Genomic DNA, 18,924 nt, shown 5'->3' on the forward strand with positions numbered 1-18,924 from the left:
TTCAAACCCACCAGCCACTCCCCGGAAGGAAGGTTGGGCAATCCTACTTCCGTAGTGATACTGCCTCGGAAACCCAAGGAGGGGTCGCTATGAGTCGGGACCGACTCGACGGCAAACAACAACAACAACAACAACAACATTGTTTTATGTATTTGACTTTTATTAGATGGTTTTGTAACCATCTTGACTAACTCCTTACACAAATACAGGCGCATTGAGACAATTTGATAGGTTAAGTGACATGGAAAGCAGAATGCAGAGTCTTTAAGAACACAACCTTTGTTGCCGGATGGGTTTGAATTTAGATTGATCTCTGCCACTTAAAGCTTGTCTGAAACTTTTGACAACTTTTTTTTTTCAGGGAGCCTCTCTAAACCTCAAATTTCTGGTCTGTAAAATAGGGATAATACTTACCTAAAAGAATTATATAACATGTATTTCTCATCCCCAGTCTCTAGTTCTCAATGAATGACAGCAATGACTATGTTAAATCAGCATCATGCCAAAATTACTGGTCAAATAAGAGTTATAGCCACTGCTATTGCCTATTAGAGTTGATGAAGTATATTATGAAGCTATAGATTTATGTTACTATTGTTTCTCTGCCACTGGTGAGGAAATAAAAAAGAAAAAAGAATAAGTAACTATATATTATTTTACTATTTCTTTGAAAAAAAAATGGCTTTGAATACTTTTGAATGAAAGAAATACAACATTAAACATAAGCTTAAAGTTTCATTTTTTTCCTCTCCACTCAAACTTTTCTCCCTTCCCAGGAGCAAACATCACCACAAATTTGGTATGCATTGTATATGTGTAGCCTTACATAGTTTGAGTATTGTTTTTGGCATTTTTAATTTTTGTTTTGTGTGTCTGTTTTATTTTTGCCCATTATAACATATATTATTATTCTACCACTTGTTTTATTATGTCATTTATCCATTTTTAAACATGCAGATTTAGTTCATTCGTTTTAACCACTGTATGCATATTTTTTGCCAGTTGAATGGATGTGAAATGGTATGCTCCCTTCTTTCCTTCCCTTTTCCTGCTTCTTTTTTTAACAAACAAAACTTTTCAGTGCATATCTTTTCCTGTGTCTCTTAGTACCCACATACATGAGTTTCTTTAGGGCTTGTAGATAGAATTATATCTGGTCAGAGAGAACTCTTATTTCCAGCTTTACTAAAACAAAAACCAAAACTCACTGCCATGGAGTCGGATCTAACTCATAGTGATTCCCCCTTGGATTTCCAAGACAGTTTCAGTAGGGAGGTAGATTGCCCAATCTTCCTTCCAAGGAGTGGCTGGTGGATTTGAACGGCCAGCCTTCTGGTTAGCAGTCAAATGCCTTAGGTACTACGCCACCAGAGCTCCCTCTAGACATTGCCAAATTGATCTCCAAAGAAGCTGTACTGATTTATTTACCTTCCCACTGACAGAGTATAGGTATACTTGTTTCGCTGTTCTAATCAGTTCATGGTATTGACTGACTTTAAAAATTTTGCCAGTTGAATGGGTGTGAAATAGTATCTTGCAGTTGTTTCAATTTTCATATGACTGTCTTCAAGTGAGACCAGCCATGCTGTTTTGGTTACTTTGTGCCGCTCTAACAGAAAAATACACCACAAATGGGATGGCTTTAACAAACAGGATTTTATTCTGTTACAGTTTTGGAGGCTAGAAGTCTGAGTTCAAAGTGCAAGACTCTAGGCTGTGTGAAAGCCCCTCGAGCTTGGGCTTCAACTCCACCTCTTGCTCCTGGCCCACTGAAGCTAGAGGCATCTCTTCACTCAGGCAGCTGCTGGCTGCTGAGGCTAATAAATCCAAGGTCAACAAGTAAAAAGGCACAATCCCTGATATTACCAAACCATATGGCAGACCGTTGATTCAAGTCCATTAAAAGTCCCAAGATAAGCAGAGCATGGCAGGCTGCTGAATGAAGTCTCAGCTACATGCAGGGTCCAAATGTGCCAAAAAACTACAGAAGGTTCCTAAAGCTTCTCCTTATATCCTGGGAGCAGATCACATCCATAGGCAGCTACTTAGCTGCTCACAGAAGATTCCATCATGGACCTGATTTCCAGTCTCACCATGGGGAATAACTATATCCAGCTGCCCAGCCACTCAAAACCAGGCCCAGTCCAGTTGACACATAACCTTAACTACCACACAAGCTTTCACTTGTTTGTATTACCTGTAATTGCTTGTTTAAATCTGATGAACAGCTTTCTAGTGACTTGTCTTTTTCTTATTGAGTTACAGAAATTTTGTCTTTGTTCTTAATATATGTTGAATGTTATATCCATTGCATGTGTTGAACATATCTTTTCTCAGTCAATTGCTAAGCTTTTCAATTTATTTATTTATGGTATCTTTGCTTGTAAAGAAGTTTTAAAATCTTACATGCTTCAGTTTATTAATCTAGTATTTATCATTTTTGTATCTTCTTCATGAGGAGCATAAACATAACTCTAATGATTTTGTCCAATATTTTTAAGTTTTGATTTTCACATTTTGAACTTTAATCTGTCTGAATTTTTATTTTGTGTATAGTATTAGATAGTGATCTAATTTTTTTCCTATGTGGAAAACCAGTTGCTTGACATCATTTTTGGATAGTTAATCCTTTCTTTACTTTTTGTAATATCACATCTGTTATTGCATATTCCATGTTAGGTTCTAATACATGCTTAGGCCTTTTTGGAGTCTCTGTCTTTAATTTAGGAGTCCTTGGATGGTGCAAACAGTTACTGTGCTCACTGCTACCTGACAGGTTGGTGGTTTGAGTCCAATTAATGGTGCTCTGGAAGAAAGACCTGGCAGTCTACTTCCAAAAAATCAGCCATTGAAAACCCTATAGAGCACATCATTGAAAACCCTGTGGAGCACATTTCTACTTCAGCATGTGTGGGGTCAGCATGGATTAGTTGACTTGATGGCAACTACTTGGATTTCTTTCTTTTTTTGTCCTTAATTTATCCGTTTGTCTATCCCTGGGCCAATAGCATACTTTATTTAATAGAGCTTTATAAAAAGTCTTGATAGGGACAGGTCTATCTAGGTTCTTTCTACTTAAAGTTGTTTTAACACAATTATTGTAATAACAGTTTTATATGCAAGTCTGATTCATCCAACTTCATTACTCTAACATGATGGGAAGAATAGGAGAATTACATATATACTTTTTTTTTTAATAAAGTATCATAGAAGAAGAATAAAATGTTCAAAATAAATCCAAAGATACACATTGCTTTATATAGGTGCAATTTTGTAAAGCAGAGGGGGTGTAGATTTATTTGTCAATTTCAGACCAGTGAGATAGATTTAAAGGTAAACAAAAACTGATTTTTTATTTACAAGAGCAACATAAGGGCACCAGATAATTATAATAATTACTGACTTTAAAGGTGTATAGAGATGACATTTCAGATGGGAGAATGATTGCTTGTTTGTATGGTCTACTATGTGGTTTCTTTCTTTTAGACACACATTCCTCTCTTCTGGTTCAATGAAGATCACTGAGACCCGCATTTCAGATAGTGGAATGTATCTTTGTGTTGCAACAAATATTGCTGGGAATGTGACTCAGTCTGTTAAATTAACTGTCTATGGTGAGTTTTGAAATTAAATCATATGAAAACTCTGTGGACTGGCCACAGAAAAACTTATCTTCTCAGTTTCTTTGGTTTTTAAAATTAAAATTAAAAACCAAAAAAAAAAAACCAAACTCACTGCCATCAAGTAGATTTTGACTCATAGTGACCCCTCCTTGGGTTTCCGAGGCAGTATCACTATGGAAGTAGATTGCCCAACCTTCCTTCTGAGGAGTGGCTGGTGGGTTTGAACCGCCAGCCTTCTGGTTAGCAGTCAAATGCCTTAGGCGCTACACCACCACAGCCCCCAACTCTAATTAAATATGGAGTAATTATAGAAATATTTTCTATAGTCTGAGATTCCTGTGAGTTTCTTACCTATTACTCTGAAAAATTTACTTGCTATTTTTATGCAATTTCCCCCTTTTTCTTCAGCTGAACAGTGTTAAATTTTTGGATGTCAATTTTACTTAGCTGTCCAGTCACTTAAAATTAATATTGTTGATAAGGAAAAAAAATGTATTTAAACAGTAAGCTTTTTGTAAAAGTGAATATGAATTTCCAAGGGAGAACTTAATAATGTTTACATTTTCCTTTTTGATATTTAAGGAGCATAGCAAATGAATAATTATTTTGCTTCCTAAGATTTTTTGACTACTTTAAAACTTTATAGTTTGTCTGCTTTATTCTCCCAATTTACTCCATTTAATTATTCATTCACTCAATACATATATATTGAGTATACTCTCTGTCAGCTACTGTGTAGGTATTAGATACTCAAATATTGAAAAAATTTTCTCAAACAGTATTGACCTGATTTCTCTTTCAGACCAATCATTACAATAGTGCCCTATTCATCATGAGATTACCTAACCTCTCTCTCTAGCTTTCTTATACATATAAGGATAAAAATAGTACCAAACTTACAAGACTGTTATGATGGGCAGTAGAAAAAGGCTTTTTAATATTAAATTAAAAATAGGAGAGAGAAATAGGAGCTTTATAGAAAGGTAAGATAAATAAAGTCTAATTATATCCTTATGAGTCAATTTAATTCTACAATGTACAATGCACACAAATGTACAATGCACACATATAGATTATCGACAAAATTCTATTGTCATTATTTTGGTAATGTATCTGTTTAAATTTCTAAAGGAAAGTAGGTAAAGGGGAATAATAAACTCCCTACCTTGGTTATGAGCTCTGGTGGCATAGTGCCTAAGGCATTTGACTGCTAACCAGAAAGTTGGCAGTTCAAACCCACCGACTACTTCTTGCAAGGAAGGGTGGGCAATCTACTTCCATAGTGATACCGCTTTGGAAACCCAAGGAAGGCTCACCTATGAGTTGGATCCAACTCCATTCCATGCCAGTGAGTTTGATTTTTTTTGGTTTCCTACCTTGGTTAAAGGAGGTCTGGTTGTGTCTTGGGTAAGACATTTGGCTGATAACCAGAAGGTCAGTGGTTCAAACCCACTAGCTGCTTCACAGGAGGAAGATGAGGCAATCTACTTTCATAAATATTTACAGTCTTGGAAATCCAGTGGGGGTTGCTGTGAGTCAGAATCAACTCATTTGCAGTGGGTTTAATTTGGTTGGTCTGCTTTGATTATCTTCTATGAAATTGGCTAAGGTTTCTGTGAGAAACATTTCTCATTATCTGATGAAACCATCCACAAAAAGGCACTAAAGAAATGCTTTTTGGTTTACTCTCTTATATTTATAGAAATTATCTGGATTACTATTTAGAAGTGTTTTTAAACCTTAAATTATTTCTGAATTAAAGGAAATAACATTTTGGAATGCTTGTGCCTCAAGTGTAGAACTAGGAATTTTACATTTATCATTTCCTTTATCCTTAAAATAAATTGGTATAGAAGTAATTATTGCATGTCACTTACTGAGGCAGCAGGCCTCAGGAAGTTCACTGACTTGCTCTGAATCACACAGTAAATAAGATGCCCAAACACTGGCTCAAATATTGAGACTATTTCTATTCTACTTTCCTAAGTTACCTTTTGGTAAGGAGCTTTTCATTTAGAATGACAAAAAGAAGGAGTTTTTTAAAACATTATTGTTAAAACTCAGTTGCTATTTCCAGTTCCTCCAAAGGTTCAGCGTGGCCCTAAACTTATGAAGGTACAAGCTGGTCAAAAAGTGGATATTCCATGTAATGCTCAAGGAACCCCTTATCCAGTGATCACCTGGTTTAAAGGCGGAAGTGCCTTACTGGTTGATGGAGTGCGGCATATTAACCATCCAGATGGAGCATTAAGCATTGACCAAGCCACCCTTTCAGATACTGGCATATATACATGTGTTGCTACTAACATAGCAGGCAGTGATGAAATGGAGATCACGCTACATGTCCAAGGTGATTTTTGGCACAGAAAAATATATGTATGGTAGGAGGGTGGGGAAATACCCCTGGAGTCTATTATGGTCTTGGATCACTTTGGTATGAGTTTTACCTAATTTTTATGATTCTTTAGTTAATTCTGAAAGGGAAACCATTCCAGAAAGTAATGAAAATAACTAGTACTTAACCTGCATCAATTTTAGTATGTTTATTTTTGAAACTGATGTTGCCATGGATGATGTAGATAATGGAAATGATCCCAGATAAATGACCCACCCACAAGTTTGTTTGGGGAGAAATTGTGGGCATGGTGAGCTAGAGAAGGATTTTACCTGGTAAAATACACTGTAAATTGATCCCTAGGAAATCTGGGTCTGCCATAGCCTGTATTGATGTGGCTTTGTTTTGAGGGTTTAAAGATCAATATTGATTCCTTTAAGCAACAAATCTCTATTGAGCGTCTGTTATGTGTCTGCCATGTTCTAGGAACTGGAGAGAAAGTAGTGAAAAAAGTCAAAGCCTCTGTTCTCATGAGCTGCTCTAGTGTGAATAGACAAACAGCAAACAAGCAGGAAAATATGGATAAAATATGGGTAGTGAGGAATTGTGTGTAGAAAATGAAAATTATGTTAATGATTCAGGGACTTGGCTGTTTGTATTGCCAAGTAGGACTCTCTGAGGAAGTGGTATCTATAGTGAAATCTTACTGACTGGAAGGAACCAGCCATGTGGAAATCAGAGAACACCAAGGCAAGTAGCAAACGTAAGCAGGTATAGTATTTAGCACCTTATTTAGTAGTTAGTACCTGACACACTCCAATACTTTTTAGATGGACGGCTAAGACACTATTGGAGAGTTTATTTAGCTCATTCATTCACTCAATAGATTTTATTGAGTGCTTATGTTTATAGTCTAGTGGAAAAGATAGGTATTTATAAAATCACCTTACAAGTACTGAATTATAGGCTAATTAGTGTCATCATGAAATGGGAAAGGTCTATGAGATTTTAACAGAAAGACAAATCAGAGAAGTCTTCCCTAAAGTAGTGACATTTGAGATTTGAAAGATGGGTAGAAGTATATTAAATGAGGGGTGAGGTTGGGGTGGAGTGGAGTAGGGAGAATGTTCTAGGGTAAGAAAGAACATAGAATATGAAAAGGATGGCATGTGATATTTTGGAGACACTGGCATAAAAACATAAATAAAAGCTAGCTGGCTGCATTCTAGACTGAGTGAAGAGTGGAAGGTGATGAAGCTGGAGACATAATTATGAGCTAGATTATCCAACCAAGGAACCCAAATTAAGGAGTCTAGACTTTATTCTAGTGCAATGAAAAGAATTCAAAGGGTTATAACCAGGAAAGTTATATTTCTGATTTAGGATTTTAAGAGATCACTCTTTGGCCTAGTGTTAGGGTTATGGTTAGTATTAGGGCTTGGAAGGGGGCTAGAGAAGGTGAGGAGAAATAGCTGTAGACTGCTGAAGTAGCTCAAATAAAAGATTATGGCAGTTGGACAGGGAAGGTGGTGATTAAGGAAGAAGTGAATAGGCTTGAGATAATTAGGAGATGAAGTAATCACAACAGAGTGATGGATTCCATATGAAGAGTGAACAAGAGGAAGACCTCAAGAATGACTTCTAATTTTTTTTCATGAAATGGATGGATGGCAGAGCTCTTTAGTGTGATAGGATGCACTGACAAATAACCAGTTCTAGGACTTTATTCTATAGATAAAATGAGTACATAAAATGATTTTAATCAGGAAAGCCATATGATGAGATTTGTGTTTAAGAGAATTCTGACTGCAGTACATACAGAATGTCAGTCTAAAGAGAAATAAATATGTTTGAGGAAAGGACGCCAATAAGGAGTCTGTTGAATTAGTTCTGGTAAATGAAAGTAAGACTTTTAAATAAGCAGTGACCTTAGAATAGAGAGGCAGCTATAGATATGGTAATAAAGGAATGATGGTACTTATTAGTGACCAATAGGATGCAGAAGTTAGAAGTAAAGGAGAAAAACATAACAATGACTGGGTGGAGCATGATGTCTTAACTGAGGGAAGAAAGGAAGGGAAGCAAGATTGTAAGAAGCATGAAATGATGAATTTTGAGGGATCATTTTGAGTTTAGGTTCACAAATGTCATACATCTGGAAATATAAGTCATATTGATGATGTCTCAAGAGAGTGAAATCTCACAAGGAAACCCTGGTATTAATGCATTTATTTTTTCTGATAGAACCACCTACACTGGAAGATCTTGAACCTCCATATAACTCTCCATTCCAAGAAAGAATGGCTAATCAACGTATTGCATTTCCATGCCCTGCAAGAGGTGTGTAATACTTGAAAAGATAAACATTGGTATACTATTATATTGCTCAGAACTCTATACTGAACTGAAAACTGTTTTTTTAAACTGCCGTCATTGATCCTTATAATAATACTTGAGAACCATAAAAAATAATTCCTCTTTTAGATGAAAACTCTATGAATAGATATTTTTCCCTCCCAATTACTGTCCTGCAATGGAAAGACCTCCTGTTCTTTCAAACCTGACCCACCTAAGTAAGCTTTCCAGGTAGCTCATGCTCCTTCCTAGTTTATTCTGTTTTGGCAAGGTTTCTCTTTGAAATGTGACATCTAGAATTATCCAGTATATTCTAGATATGTCTCAAACAATCTGAGGTATAAATGAGGACTTTCCCTTTGTTTGTTCTGGACACATCTTTTCTAAAAACTTCTTTTCCTAGATTTACCCTCTACTGGTAATAGGATCAGGTTGCCACTCAGTTCCTAAGACTTATAAGTCCTCCTCTCCCTTAATGTCTAGGCTTCCTATCATACCATATTTTCTGGCCAGAGAAAGTTATTCTTCTCAGGAGTATGTATAAGAGCAACTGTCACTATCCGCAATACCCTGGATGCCATGTAGACCATCAAGGACATCCTCTCTTTTCATGTTTGCATTCCTCTGCCATGACCCACAATGGGTTGGCTGTGATTCTGAAAATGTTCGAGCAATATTCCTTCCATAACCTCCTAGAGGGTTTCAAGTGGTTTGTACCATTAGTCTTTCCACGTATGCCTTTAGCAGTTGTCCCTGGAGGCAACAATATTTGAAGGTTCTCGTGGTTCTCTCTGTTTCTGCAGCAAAGTTTTGCATCTCTCAACAGTAGTTCTCACCAATGATGACCCTATTTTATACCAACATAAAAATAAAGTGACTTTACAAAGCTTTCTGGACATCTCACAAATAATCAGTAACTATTCCTAGAGTAAAGGATCTCTAGTGGCGTAATGGTTAAAGTAGTCAGCTGCTAACCAAAAGGTCAGCAGTTCAAACCCACCAGCTGCTCTGCAGGAGGGAGATGATCCAATCTGCTTCTGTAAAGATTTACAGCCTTAAAAACCCTGTGGGGAAGTTCTACTCTGTCGTATAGGATCTCTATGAGTAGGAATCAACTTGATGTTTCCGAGGTGGAATCACTAAAGAAGTAGATTGCCCAACCTTCCTTCCAAGGAGTAGCTGGTGGGTTTGAACCACCAGCCTTCTGGTTAGCAGTCAAACAAATGCCTTAGGCACTACACCACCAGAGTTCCTTTATTCCCAGATTGAGTAAGAATTAGGGAAGCAAGGCCAAGAGAGGAAACCTTCTTTGGAAGTTCTAACTTCAGATAAATACTGTGGTGGTCACTACTGCTAAATGCCAACCAATAGCACAGTTGCTTCTTGGTTTCCACCAGACCCTTGCCTCCTGAGTTACCTTCTTTGTTTTGACTTCCTTTTTCCACTTTGTAAAACTCTCTCTTCCTAGTTCACCATTGTGACCTGGGTGGGTTATAATTATGGAGTTCATTAAAAACAGCTAAATACCCTTTATCTTTTTCTGAGTTTCATCTCAATCATGAAATTAAAGTAGTACAACTTTGTTTTCTGTTTGTCACTTATTTTTTCTTTCACTACCTCAACAAGTGTTTATTGAGAAATAAGATGGAAATGCATAAGGAATAAGTAATATAAAAGAAGATGATGTAACTGTAACTCCTTTTTGTCCTTGACATTAAATGTACTTCTGAATGGCATTATGAAACAACATGAAAAGACATCTGGAATCCAGTAGTTTTGTCTTCTTTCTCTTCAGCAGTTGTTGTTGTTGTTGTTGTTATGTGCCATCGAGTCAGACCCAACTCATAGCGACCCCTCCTTGGGTTTCTGAGGCAATATCACTATGGCAGTAGATTGCCCCATCTTCCTTCCGAGGAGTGGCTGGTGGGTTTGAACTGCCAGCCTTCTGGTTAGCAGTCAAGTGCCTTAGGCGCTATGCTACCACAATTAGTAGGCCAATCTTTTTGCTTTATATCTTCCCATAAATATTATTTTCATGTTGTTGTTGTTGTTGTTATGTGCCGTTGAGTCAGCCCCGACTCATAGCGACCCCTCCTTGGGTTTCCGAGGCAGTATCACTACGGAAGTAGGATTGCCCAACCTTCCTTCTGAGGAGTGGCTGGTGGGTTTGAACCGCCAGCCTTCTGGTTAGCTGTCAAGTGCTTTAGCCACTATGCTACCAGAGCTCCCATTATTTTCATAGACACTTTTAAAAGTCCTTAACTTAATTTGATGTTAGCCTTAATGGCACATTCTATGTACTCATGCCATTCTTTTGTGCTTGTCCTTGATTATTTATCCATCTTTTAATATTTTATTCTATTTTAATATTGCATTACTAGAGGTTGGGCAATCTCCTTCTGTAGTGATACTGCCTTGGAAACCCAAGGAGGGGTCTCTATGAGTCAGGTGCGACTCGGCAGCACATAACAAAGTAATGTTCTAGTAACATTAATTTTATTTACTGTGTTTTCTTTTTATCATTATAGAGGAGATTAAGTAAATTTTTAAAATTCTTAGAATAGTGCCTGGCACATTGTTTGCCTAATAAATAAATTCTTAGTATATAGTTAATGTTTGTCTATTTCCAGTATGTCCTTTTGGGTCCATTATGCACACTAAGATTTTTTTTTTTATCACTTTTACTTATGAGCATATCACTTCCATACACTTTGTTGAATATAACTTAATCCAGAAAAGCAACTCCCCTCATTGATTTCTCAACTTTCTTTTCTTTTTTTTTAATTTCAATTGTGATTTGGGTGAAAGTTTACAGAGCAGATTCGCTTTCCATACAGCAGCTGACATACTTTGTATCATGACATTGACTGCAATTTCCCACAATGCAACAGCTTCCCTCCCACTTCCTTCTCATAGTTACCTCTTCCCTGTGTCCTTCCCTCCCATGCACTCCTGCCCCCCGAGCTGTCTCCCTGTGTATACCCTGCCCTTCTATTCTCCCATGATTGATCTCTCCAAGAAGTATATCTACTTAATGTAAATGTTCAGCTCATATGCTTGTCTTTTGTTTGAGTGGGTTCAATTCCAGACCTGAAGGACAGCTAGGGACCATAGTCTCAGTGGTTTCCTCAGGATCTATCAGACCAGCAAACATGGTGTTTTTTTTTTTTTTTTTTAATCATTTTGAGTTTTGTTCCACATTGCTCTTCCACTCTATCCAGGATCTCCTACATATACCGCCCCCCCCAGTGGTTGACAGTGGTAGCCGGGCACCATCTAGTACTTCTGGTCTCATAGTCATATAGGCTGAGGATCACATAGTATACCAGTCACTAGGACTACTTGTTTCCATGTGTCTTTGGTTTTCTTCATTCTTCTTTGCTCTGGCCAAGGAGAGACCCATCATTGCATCTAGATAGCTACTTGCAGCTTTTAAGATCCTAGTCACTACTCACCAAAGTAGGATGTGGAACAATGTTTTCGTGTAGTATGTTATGCCATTTGAGCTTGATGTGCCCTGGAACTATGGTCCTGAGCCCATAGGTTCAACTACTTAGTCCCTCTGGGTAGCTGGCTGTGCCCAAGAAGTGACTACAACCTTGTAACTTGTCAGCTCTACTGTGTACCTGAGAATTCTTACAAAACATACAAATACACTTGTAAAAACATTGTCTGCAAACCCTATACATGGTGATGGGCTCAATCTCCCCTGTTAGACATACCTAATAGCTCAGCCTGTACACCCATCTGTCCACTGTTATATCATTGTTTGCCTTCATTAACAACACAGTACTCTATGTGCGAAAGGGTTCATCTTGTCTGTACCTCCCATAAACTTCTCTCTGTCTTTCTCTTCATTGACTTCTCAACTTTCTTTTCTGTATAAAAAGCCAACAATTGCTCTCTTGTCCTATTTTTACCTAAATGAGCTATCAAGATGTGTAGATAGTAGAAGTTCTTCATCTCTGCCAAATCAGGCCTGTTTAAATGGTGTTTTATGTATACACATTCTGTATACCGTTTCTGCACTCTACTTGGTTGGGCTACCTTTACATTTTATTTCTGTGGAAATACCTTATTTTTGCTCTTCATTTGTCCTCACCCAAAAACCTTCTCCATATCTACTCTATTTGCTGAGCACAGTTTCTTGGCCCCACTAGTCATCATGAAAAAGGAGCTCTGATGGTAAAGTGTCTAAGGCATCTGATAGCTAACTAGAAGGTTGGTGGTTCAAACCCACCACTCACTCTGCAGAAGGAAGACTGGGCAATCTACTTCTGTAAAGATTTAACACCTCAGAAACCCACTGGGAGTCCTTATGAGTTAGAATGGACTGGATGGCTGAGGGTTTGTTTTTTTTTGGATTGGTTAGCATCATGAAAGGAGCTTTGGTTGCACAGTGGTTAAGGCATTCATTTGCTAGCTGAAAGGTCAGCAGTTTGAACCTCCAGCTGCTCCACAGGAGGAAGATGAGGCGGTCTGCTCCTATAAAGATACACAGCCTTGGGAACCCTATGGGACAGTTCTACTGTGTCCTATAAGGTTGCCGTGAGGCATAATCAACTTGTCAGCAGTGGGTTTTGGGTCATCGTGAACTCAAGAAAATGTTTTGTTTAATTTTATCTGAATGTCTTGATAAAAATAACTTAGATAAAATTTTATTCTAATGTCTTAGGTATCTTAAGAATAATTAGGAATTATAAGTTTTAAATACCACAATTCTTCAAATTTTCATGCCGGGAGAAATATCTTGAAAGTAGTACAGTATTGAAGGGCACAATTTATAATCATGATAATAATTTTATTTCTTTTCAGTGTATTTGATAAAACCAAAAAAAAAAAAAAAACCTGACTGCCGTCGAGTCGGATCTGACTCATAGCGACCTCTGACTCATAGCGACCCCTCCTTGGGTTTCCGAGGCAGTATCACTACGGAAGTAGGATTGCCCAACCTTCCTTCCGAGGAGTGTCTGGTGGGTTTGAACCGCCAGCCTTCTGGTTAGCAGTCAAGTGCCTTAGCCACTATGATGTCAATTGCCCAACCTTACTTCTAAGGAGTGGCTGATAGGTTTGAACCACCAGCCTTCTGGTTAGCAGTCAAATGCCTTAGGGACTAAGCCACCAGATCTCCTATCCTTAATAATGATTGCTAATTTTGTTGCAAAAATATCGCAAGACTTTAATTTCCTACTTAGGTACCCCAAAACCAACCATCAAATGGCTGTATAATGGCAGAGAGTTGACAGGCAGTGAGCCGGGTATTTCTATCTTGGAAGATGGTACATTATTGGTCATCGCTTCAGTTACACCATATGACAATGGCGAGTACATCTGTGTGGCAGTCAATGAAGCTGGAACCACAGAAAGAAAATACAGCCTCAAAGTCCATGGTAAATATGGATGTATACACTAAAATCATATAATTGGATATGTGCATTTTCAAATTTTTATATATTTAAATTATCCCCTCAATGTAATATTATGTAATATTAATGTGAATAGAAGCATTATCAAACAGGAAACTGGTGATCTAGTTGCATATATTTATTTATAAGCATTATAATTTCATGTAATCTTTCATTAAGTATTACTTTATATCATTCAAAATTCAAATGGTGTACAAAGATACATAGATATATAGTGAAAAGTCTTTTGCTTTGAGAAATAGAGGCAAAGAAAGTTATGAGTTGTGTGTGTGTGTGTGTTTGTGTCTTACCAGACAGTTTATGCCTATACAAGGAAATATAAATATATAATATTTTACCCTCTTTTTTAAACATAAAGTACACATATGGTAGAATATTACATACATCATTCTATGTTTTATGTGTTTCACTTGATAATTGATCTTGAGGGATTATCCAATATTCCTAACTCTTATTTATACTTATGTAGCATCTCACTGTATGGCAATATCATGATTTATCTAACCTTCCTCTAATAATTATGAACATTTAGATTATTACCATTTGTTTGCCATTATAAGTAATGCTGAAGTGAAAATCTTGTACATGTGTCATTTTGCATGAGTCAAGTTCTATGTCCATTTAAAAATTTGATAAATAATGGCTTCCATAGACACCAGGCAACATTCACGCCCATCAGCAATGAGCACCTTAATTAAGGCTCTTGTTGTTTGTTTTTTGAGTGGTGTGTGGAAAGGATAGATTTATTTTAAGTTTCTCCCTTAAATGTATCATAACTTTTATCCTACATTCAAAACTCTGAAATCTTAATTAAAATAAAATGCAATAAGCATTGTTATTTATAAGTATATTACTCAAGAATATTTCATTTTATAATGATGCACTTGCATTATTGCTAGCCTTTCTAGCTATCAGATATCTAGATGTAGAGAATATTTATAAATAATATTTATTATAAATAATCTGGTCATGACTTACCTCCTTTTTTTTTTGTAGTACCTCCAGTAATAAAAGATAAGGAACAAGTAACAAATGTGTCAGTGTTGCTAAATCAGGCGACCAATCTCTTTTGTGAAGTTGAAGGTACTCCATCTCCTATAATTATGTGGTATAAAGATGACGTCCAGGTAATTGTAGACCTCCAGATATGTACAATTCCTGCCTTACTGTCTCTGAAATAAATTTTTTATTATCAATTCCTTATGAATAATAATATAAGTTATCATTCAATTTCTAATTATGCATTTTTATTAAGATTGGAAATAACATTGACCATTTTGGCCTTCAAAGGTGACTGAAAGTAGCACTATTCAGATTGTGAACAGTGGGAAGATACTAAAACTCTTTAAAGCCACTCCAGAAGATGCAGGAAGATATTCCTGTAAAGCAATTAATATTGCAGGTACTTCTCAGAAGTACTTTAACATTGATGTGATAGGTAAGTAAAACATCCTTTTGAAAAACTACAATTCAGATGCTTTTTTTTTTTAATGTAGGTCTCACCTGAGTGTATGAAAGAGTGAAAAAAAAAATAAAGTGATAGGAGAAATATTACTTGTTTCACCATATTACTATTGCTATCATTAATATTGGTTAGTCAAAAATATATGATATGGAAGGCTTAAAGGCATTTGTTATCTGTCACATGAAGAAGTCTGACATTTCATCCTATGCTGTGTTTAAAATAGTGAATTATTACTCTGTCAATTTCTTCAGTTTGATGTGCAGGAAATACTTGAGGGAGAAACTATAATTGATAATGCAAGGTAGAACTCATTCATGCTGTTGATGTCTCTTGAAGCCACTGCTAGTTCGTAGTTGAACTGGAAATAGCAGCAAATCTACCTACCCCTGCATTATAATTCATTCTTGTAAACTAAATTACTTCATCCTTGATTCTGGTTAATGGGAGAAAATGCTGAGAATGGGTGGCAGCTGAAATAATTTGAGATATAAAACCTATGAAAGCCAGAACTTGTGTGAAGTGGAAACCTATCAGACAAGGAAAACACAAATATTTTCCACTAACAGAAAGCTGTAGAGAAGTGCTAAGACTACACCCTTAGGCAGAAAACTTGTGAGATCAAGGCAGTCCCATTGAGTTCTGATTCTCATGGGTTTTACTGTATCTAATATTCTCCACTGTATCTTGACTTGAGTATCTTAGTGACATCTCACACAGGAGGATCTCAATGAAGCATCTGTTCTGATCTTCTCCACAGTCCCCATTGCAGTGACCAGCACCTCCATCCATCCACTTGCTTCTGCCAGAATCTGGGACTCATTCTTCCCACCTCCATCTCTCCAACTCCTTAAATCTACCTGTATCCTGTTCCTTCTACTTCCATTCTGTTTTAAATTATCTAGTTTTTTTTTTTTTTTTTTTTCCATTTCCACTGTGAAAGGATCATCAGGAATTAAGCAAACTAATGTTGTTGTTGTTATTTGCCGAGTCGGCCCCAACTCCTAGCGACCTCTCCTTGGGTTTCCGAGGCAGTTATCCAATATTATAGCCTCCTAACTGCTGCCTGGGTGGTGCAAATGGTTAAGGCACTCGGCTACTAACCCAAAGGCTGGCAGTTTGAATCCACCTGGAGGTGTCTGTAACAAAGGCCTAGTGGTCTACCTCCAAAAAATCAGCCATTGAGAACTCTGTGGAGCACAGTCTACTTTAACATACATGAGGTCACTATGAGTTGGGGGCGACTCTAAGGTGACTGGTTAATTGCTTCCTGCATCCATTCTTTGCCACTCCAAACCACTCTGCATTCAGCAGCCTATGTGGTCTTAAAATGCAAATATGATCATATCTTAACCCTATTTAAACCCTTTAATGGCTGACCATTGTTCTGAAGATGAACCAAACACCTTAACATAGAGTATGTATGAAGAGAGAGAATTGGATGGTTAGGCAAGTGTATAAAAACTCTTTAATATGATTGATAATTCCATGAATAAAAACTAGCATCTTCTTTTTCATGTACGTAGTTGAACTGGAAATGGCAGCAAATCTACCTGCCCTGCATTATAATTAATTCTTGTAAACTAAATTATCCAATTTTAGCTTAAAGAGCCCTTAAAAGGTGTCAAGCAACACTGTAGTATAATTTGTAGAATTTACTATATCATTCTTCATGATCTAAAATACATATCAGAAGTAAATTGCATTATATCAACTTCACTGCTCATTTACATTCTAAATCCCTGTTACACATGGATTTAATACGCCTCAAGATGAATTCTCTACTATCATAATTTAAAAAAAAATTTATTGTGATTTGAATAAAAGTTTACAGAGCAAAGTCATTTTTCATACAGCAATCCTTACACATTTTGTTTCATGACATTGAATGCAACCCCCACAACCTAACAGGTCTCTTCTCACTTCCTCCCTGTAGTTAACCTCTTCCCTGTGTCCTTTCCTATGCACTCCTGCCCCCTGAGCCATCGCCCTATGCAAATACTGCCCTTCTGTTCTCCCATAATTGATCAATCTAAGGTGTGTATCTACCTTATGTAAATGTTCACCCTATATGCCTGTCTGTTGTTTGGCTGGAAGCCATGGGAGTGAGTTCAATTCCAGGCGTGAGGGGTAACTAGGGACCATAGTCTTAGACATTTCACCATACTATCATAATTCTTCCAGGGAATTGTCCTGCTAGCAAATCTTTCATGAATGTGTTCTGATGATTAAACTTAACCTTGTCCTTAAATTTAATGGCAATGATTTGAAGACGGATTATCATGTGCTATTTTGTTTTGAATGTTAAATATTGATGAAATGTTATAGAAGCCATTGATTATCTGCTTTCTCCACCTCTTTTTGCTAAGTCATAGATTTTCATGATAAAATATCTTTGTGCAAGTTCCACCCACTATACTAGGTGCCAACTCTCCAAATGAAGTCTCAGTTGTCCTCAACCATGACACTACCCTTGAATGTCAGGTCAAAGGCACTCCCTTCCCTGTTATTCACTGGTTCAAAGATGGCAAGTAAGTAACTTTTCTTTCTTTCTTATTGAAGTCCAGTTGATAGGAAGTAGATGTATAAATGTGTGTACCACATAGAATATAATTAAATAAGCATGAAGTGAAAACAGTAGTCCTAAAAAAAAGCCAGTTATCCTTAAGTCTCATAATACCTTTCATTGTTATGAGTTTCCAGACTATAAATGCCGGTGATTTATTTTAGAAACATAAATATTTTCTGTCCAAAGTTTAGTAATAAAATAGGAATTATTTTAAAAAAAAACAGATGTGATTATGATACCAAGATGAGTATGTCAGATAGTTCTATACATGGAGAAAAACAGAATCACAGAAGAGTAATCAGATTCTGCACAGACTGCAAGTCTTAAGGGTTGCTAAAGTTTTCCATATTAAAACAGCACTGTAGGTTGTGAGAGCTCTTTCCTCACAGTGTGGTCAGAGTTTGTATGTTATTATAGCTTCTTGAGAGTAGGTATCTGAGCCCCAAGGCCAAAGGGTAAATATTTTCAGCATATGAAATAGGGGATTGTATACAGCTTCTTACAAATCAGTAAGACCAGCAACAGGATAGCAAAATATATAGAGGGTATGAACGGACAATTAAAAAAAGAAATAAAATATTAGGCAATAAACAAATTTAAAGATGTTCATCCTTAATAATTAGGGTAATATAGATGAAAACAATAAGATTTTGTTTTTCACAGATCAGACAGGAAAAAAAAACAGATTTGAAAATAACAAGTGTTGACTAGTGTGTTGAAAATTGAGATGGAGTACTCTGATGGGGAGTGTGTACATAAGTATGCTGAAGAGCAATTTGTTGACATCTATTAAAATTTGAAATGCTCATATGCTGTCAACCAGTAATTACACTTTGAGTATCAACTAAATGGAAGCAGCCATGTATGTCCACAGAGAGGCTTGTACAGTGATAGTCACTGCAAAGTTGCAATGGCAGAAAAGTGAAAACTACCTAATCGCCAGCCATTAGGGGTATGTGAGATAATTTATTATGAAGTATAGTGATATATAGGAGCTCTGGTAGCATAGTGCCTAAGGCACTTGACTGCTAACCAGAAGGCTGGCGGTTCAAACCCACCAGCCACTCCTCGGAAGAAAGGTTGGGTAATCCTACTTCCATAGTGATACTGCCTCGGCAACCCAAGGAGGGGTCGCTATGAGTCGGGGCCGACTC

General features: G+C 36.9%; 1 protein-coding gene across 1 annotated transcript in view; it reads left to right on the forward strand.

The window, feature by feature from the left end:
- HMCN1 (hemicentin 1) overlaps positions 1-18,924 on the forward strand; it is a 691,072-nt gene that overhangs the window by 372,684 nt on the left and 299,464 nt on the right. Inside the window, exons 23-29 of the mRNA XM_007937695.2 lie at positions 3,487-3,614; positions 5,701-5,973; positions 8,203-8,298; positions 13,509-13,703; positions 14,736-14,866; positions 15,030-15,177; positions 17,606-17,732. Coding sequence (XP_007935886.1) covers positions 3,487-3,614; positions 5,701-5,973; positions 8,203-8,298; positions 13,509-13,703; positions 14,736-14,866; positions 15,030-15,177; positions 17,606-17,732 — 1,098 coding nt within the window. The remainder of the gene's footprint in view (positions 1-3,486; positions 3,615-5,700; positions 5,974-8,202; positions 8,299-13,508; positions 13,704-14,735; positions 14,867-15,029; positions 15,178-17,605; positions 17,733-18,924) is intronic.

The sequence above is a fragment of the Orycteropus afer genome, unplaced genomic scaffold (genome assembly GCF_000298275.1).
Source record: "Orycteropus afer afer isolate SDZICR_OR568_19922 unplaced genomic scaffold, OryAfe1.0 scaffold00043, whole genome shotgun sequence".
Lineage (NCBI taxonomy): Eukaryota > Metazoa > Chordata > Mammalia > Tubulidentata > Orycteropodidae > Orycteropus > Orycteropus afer.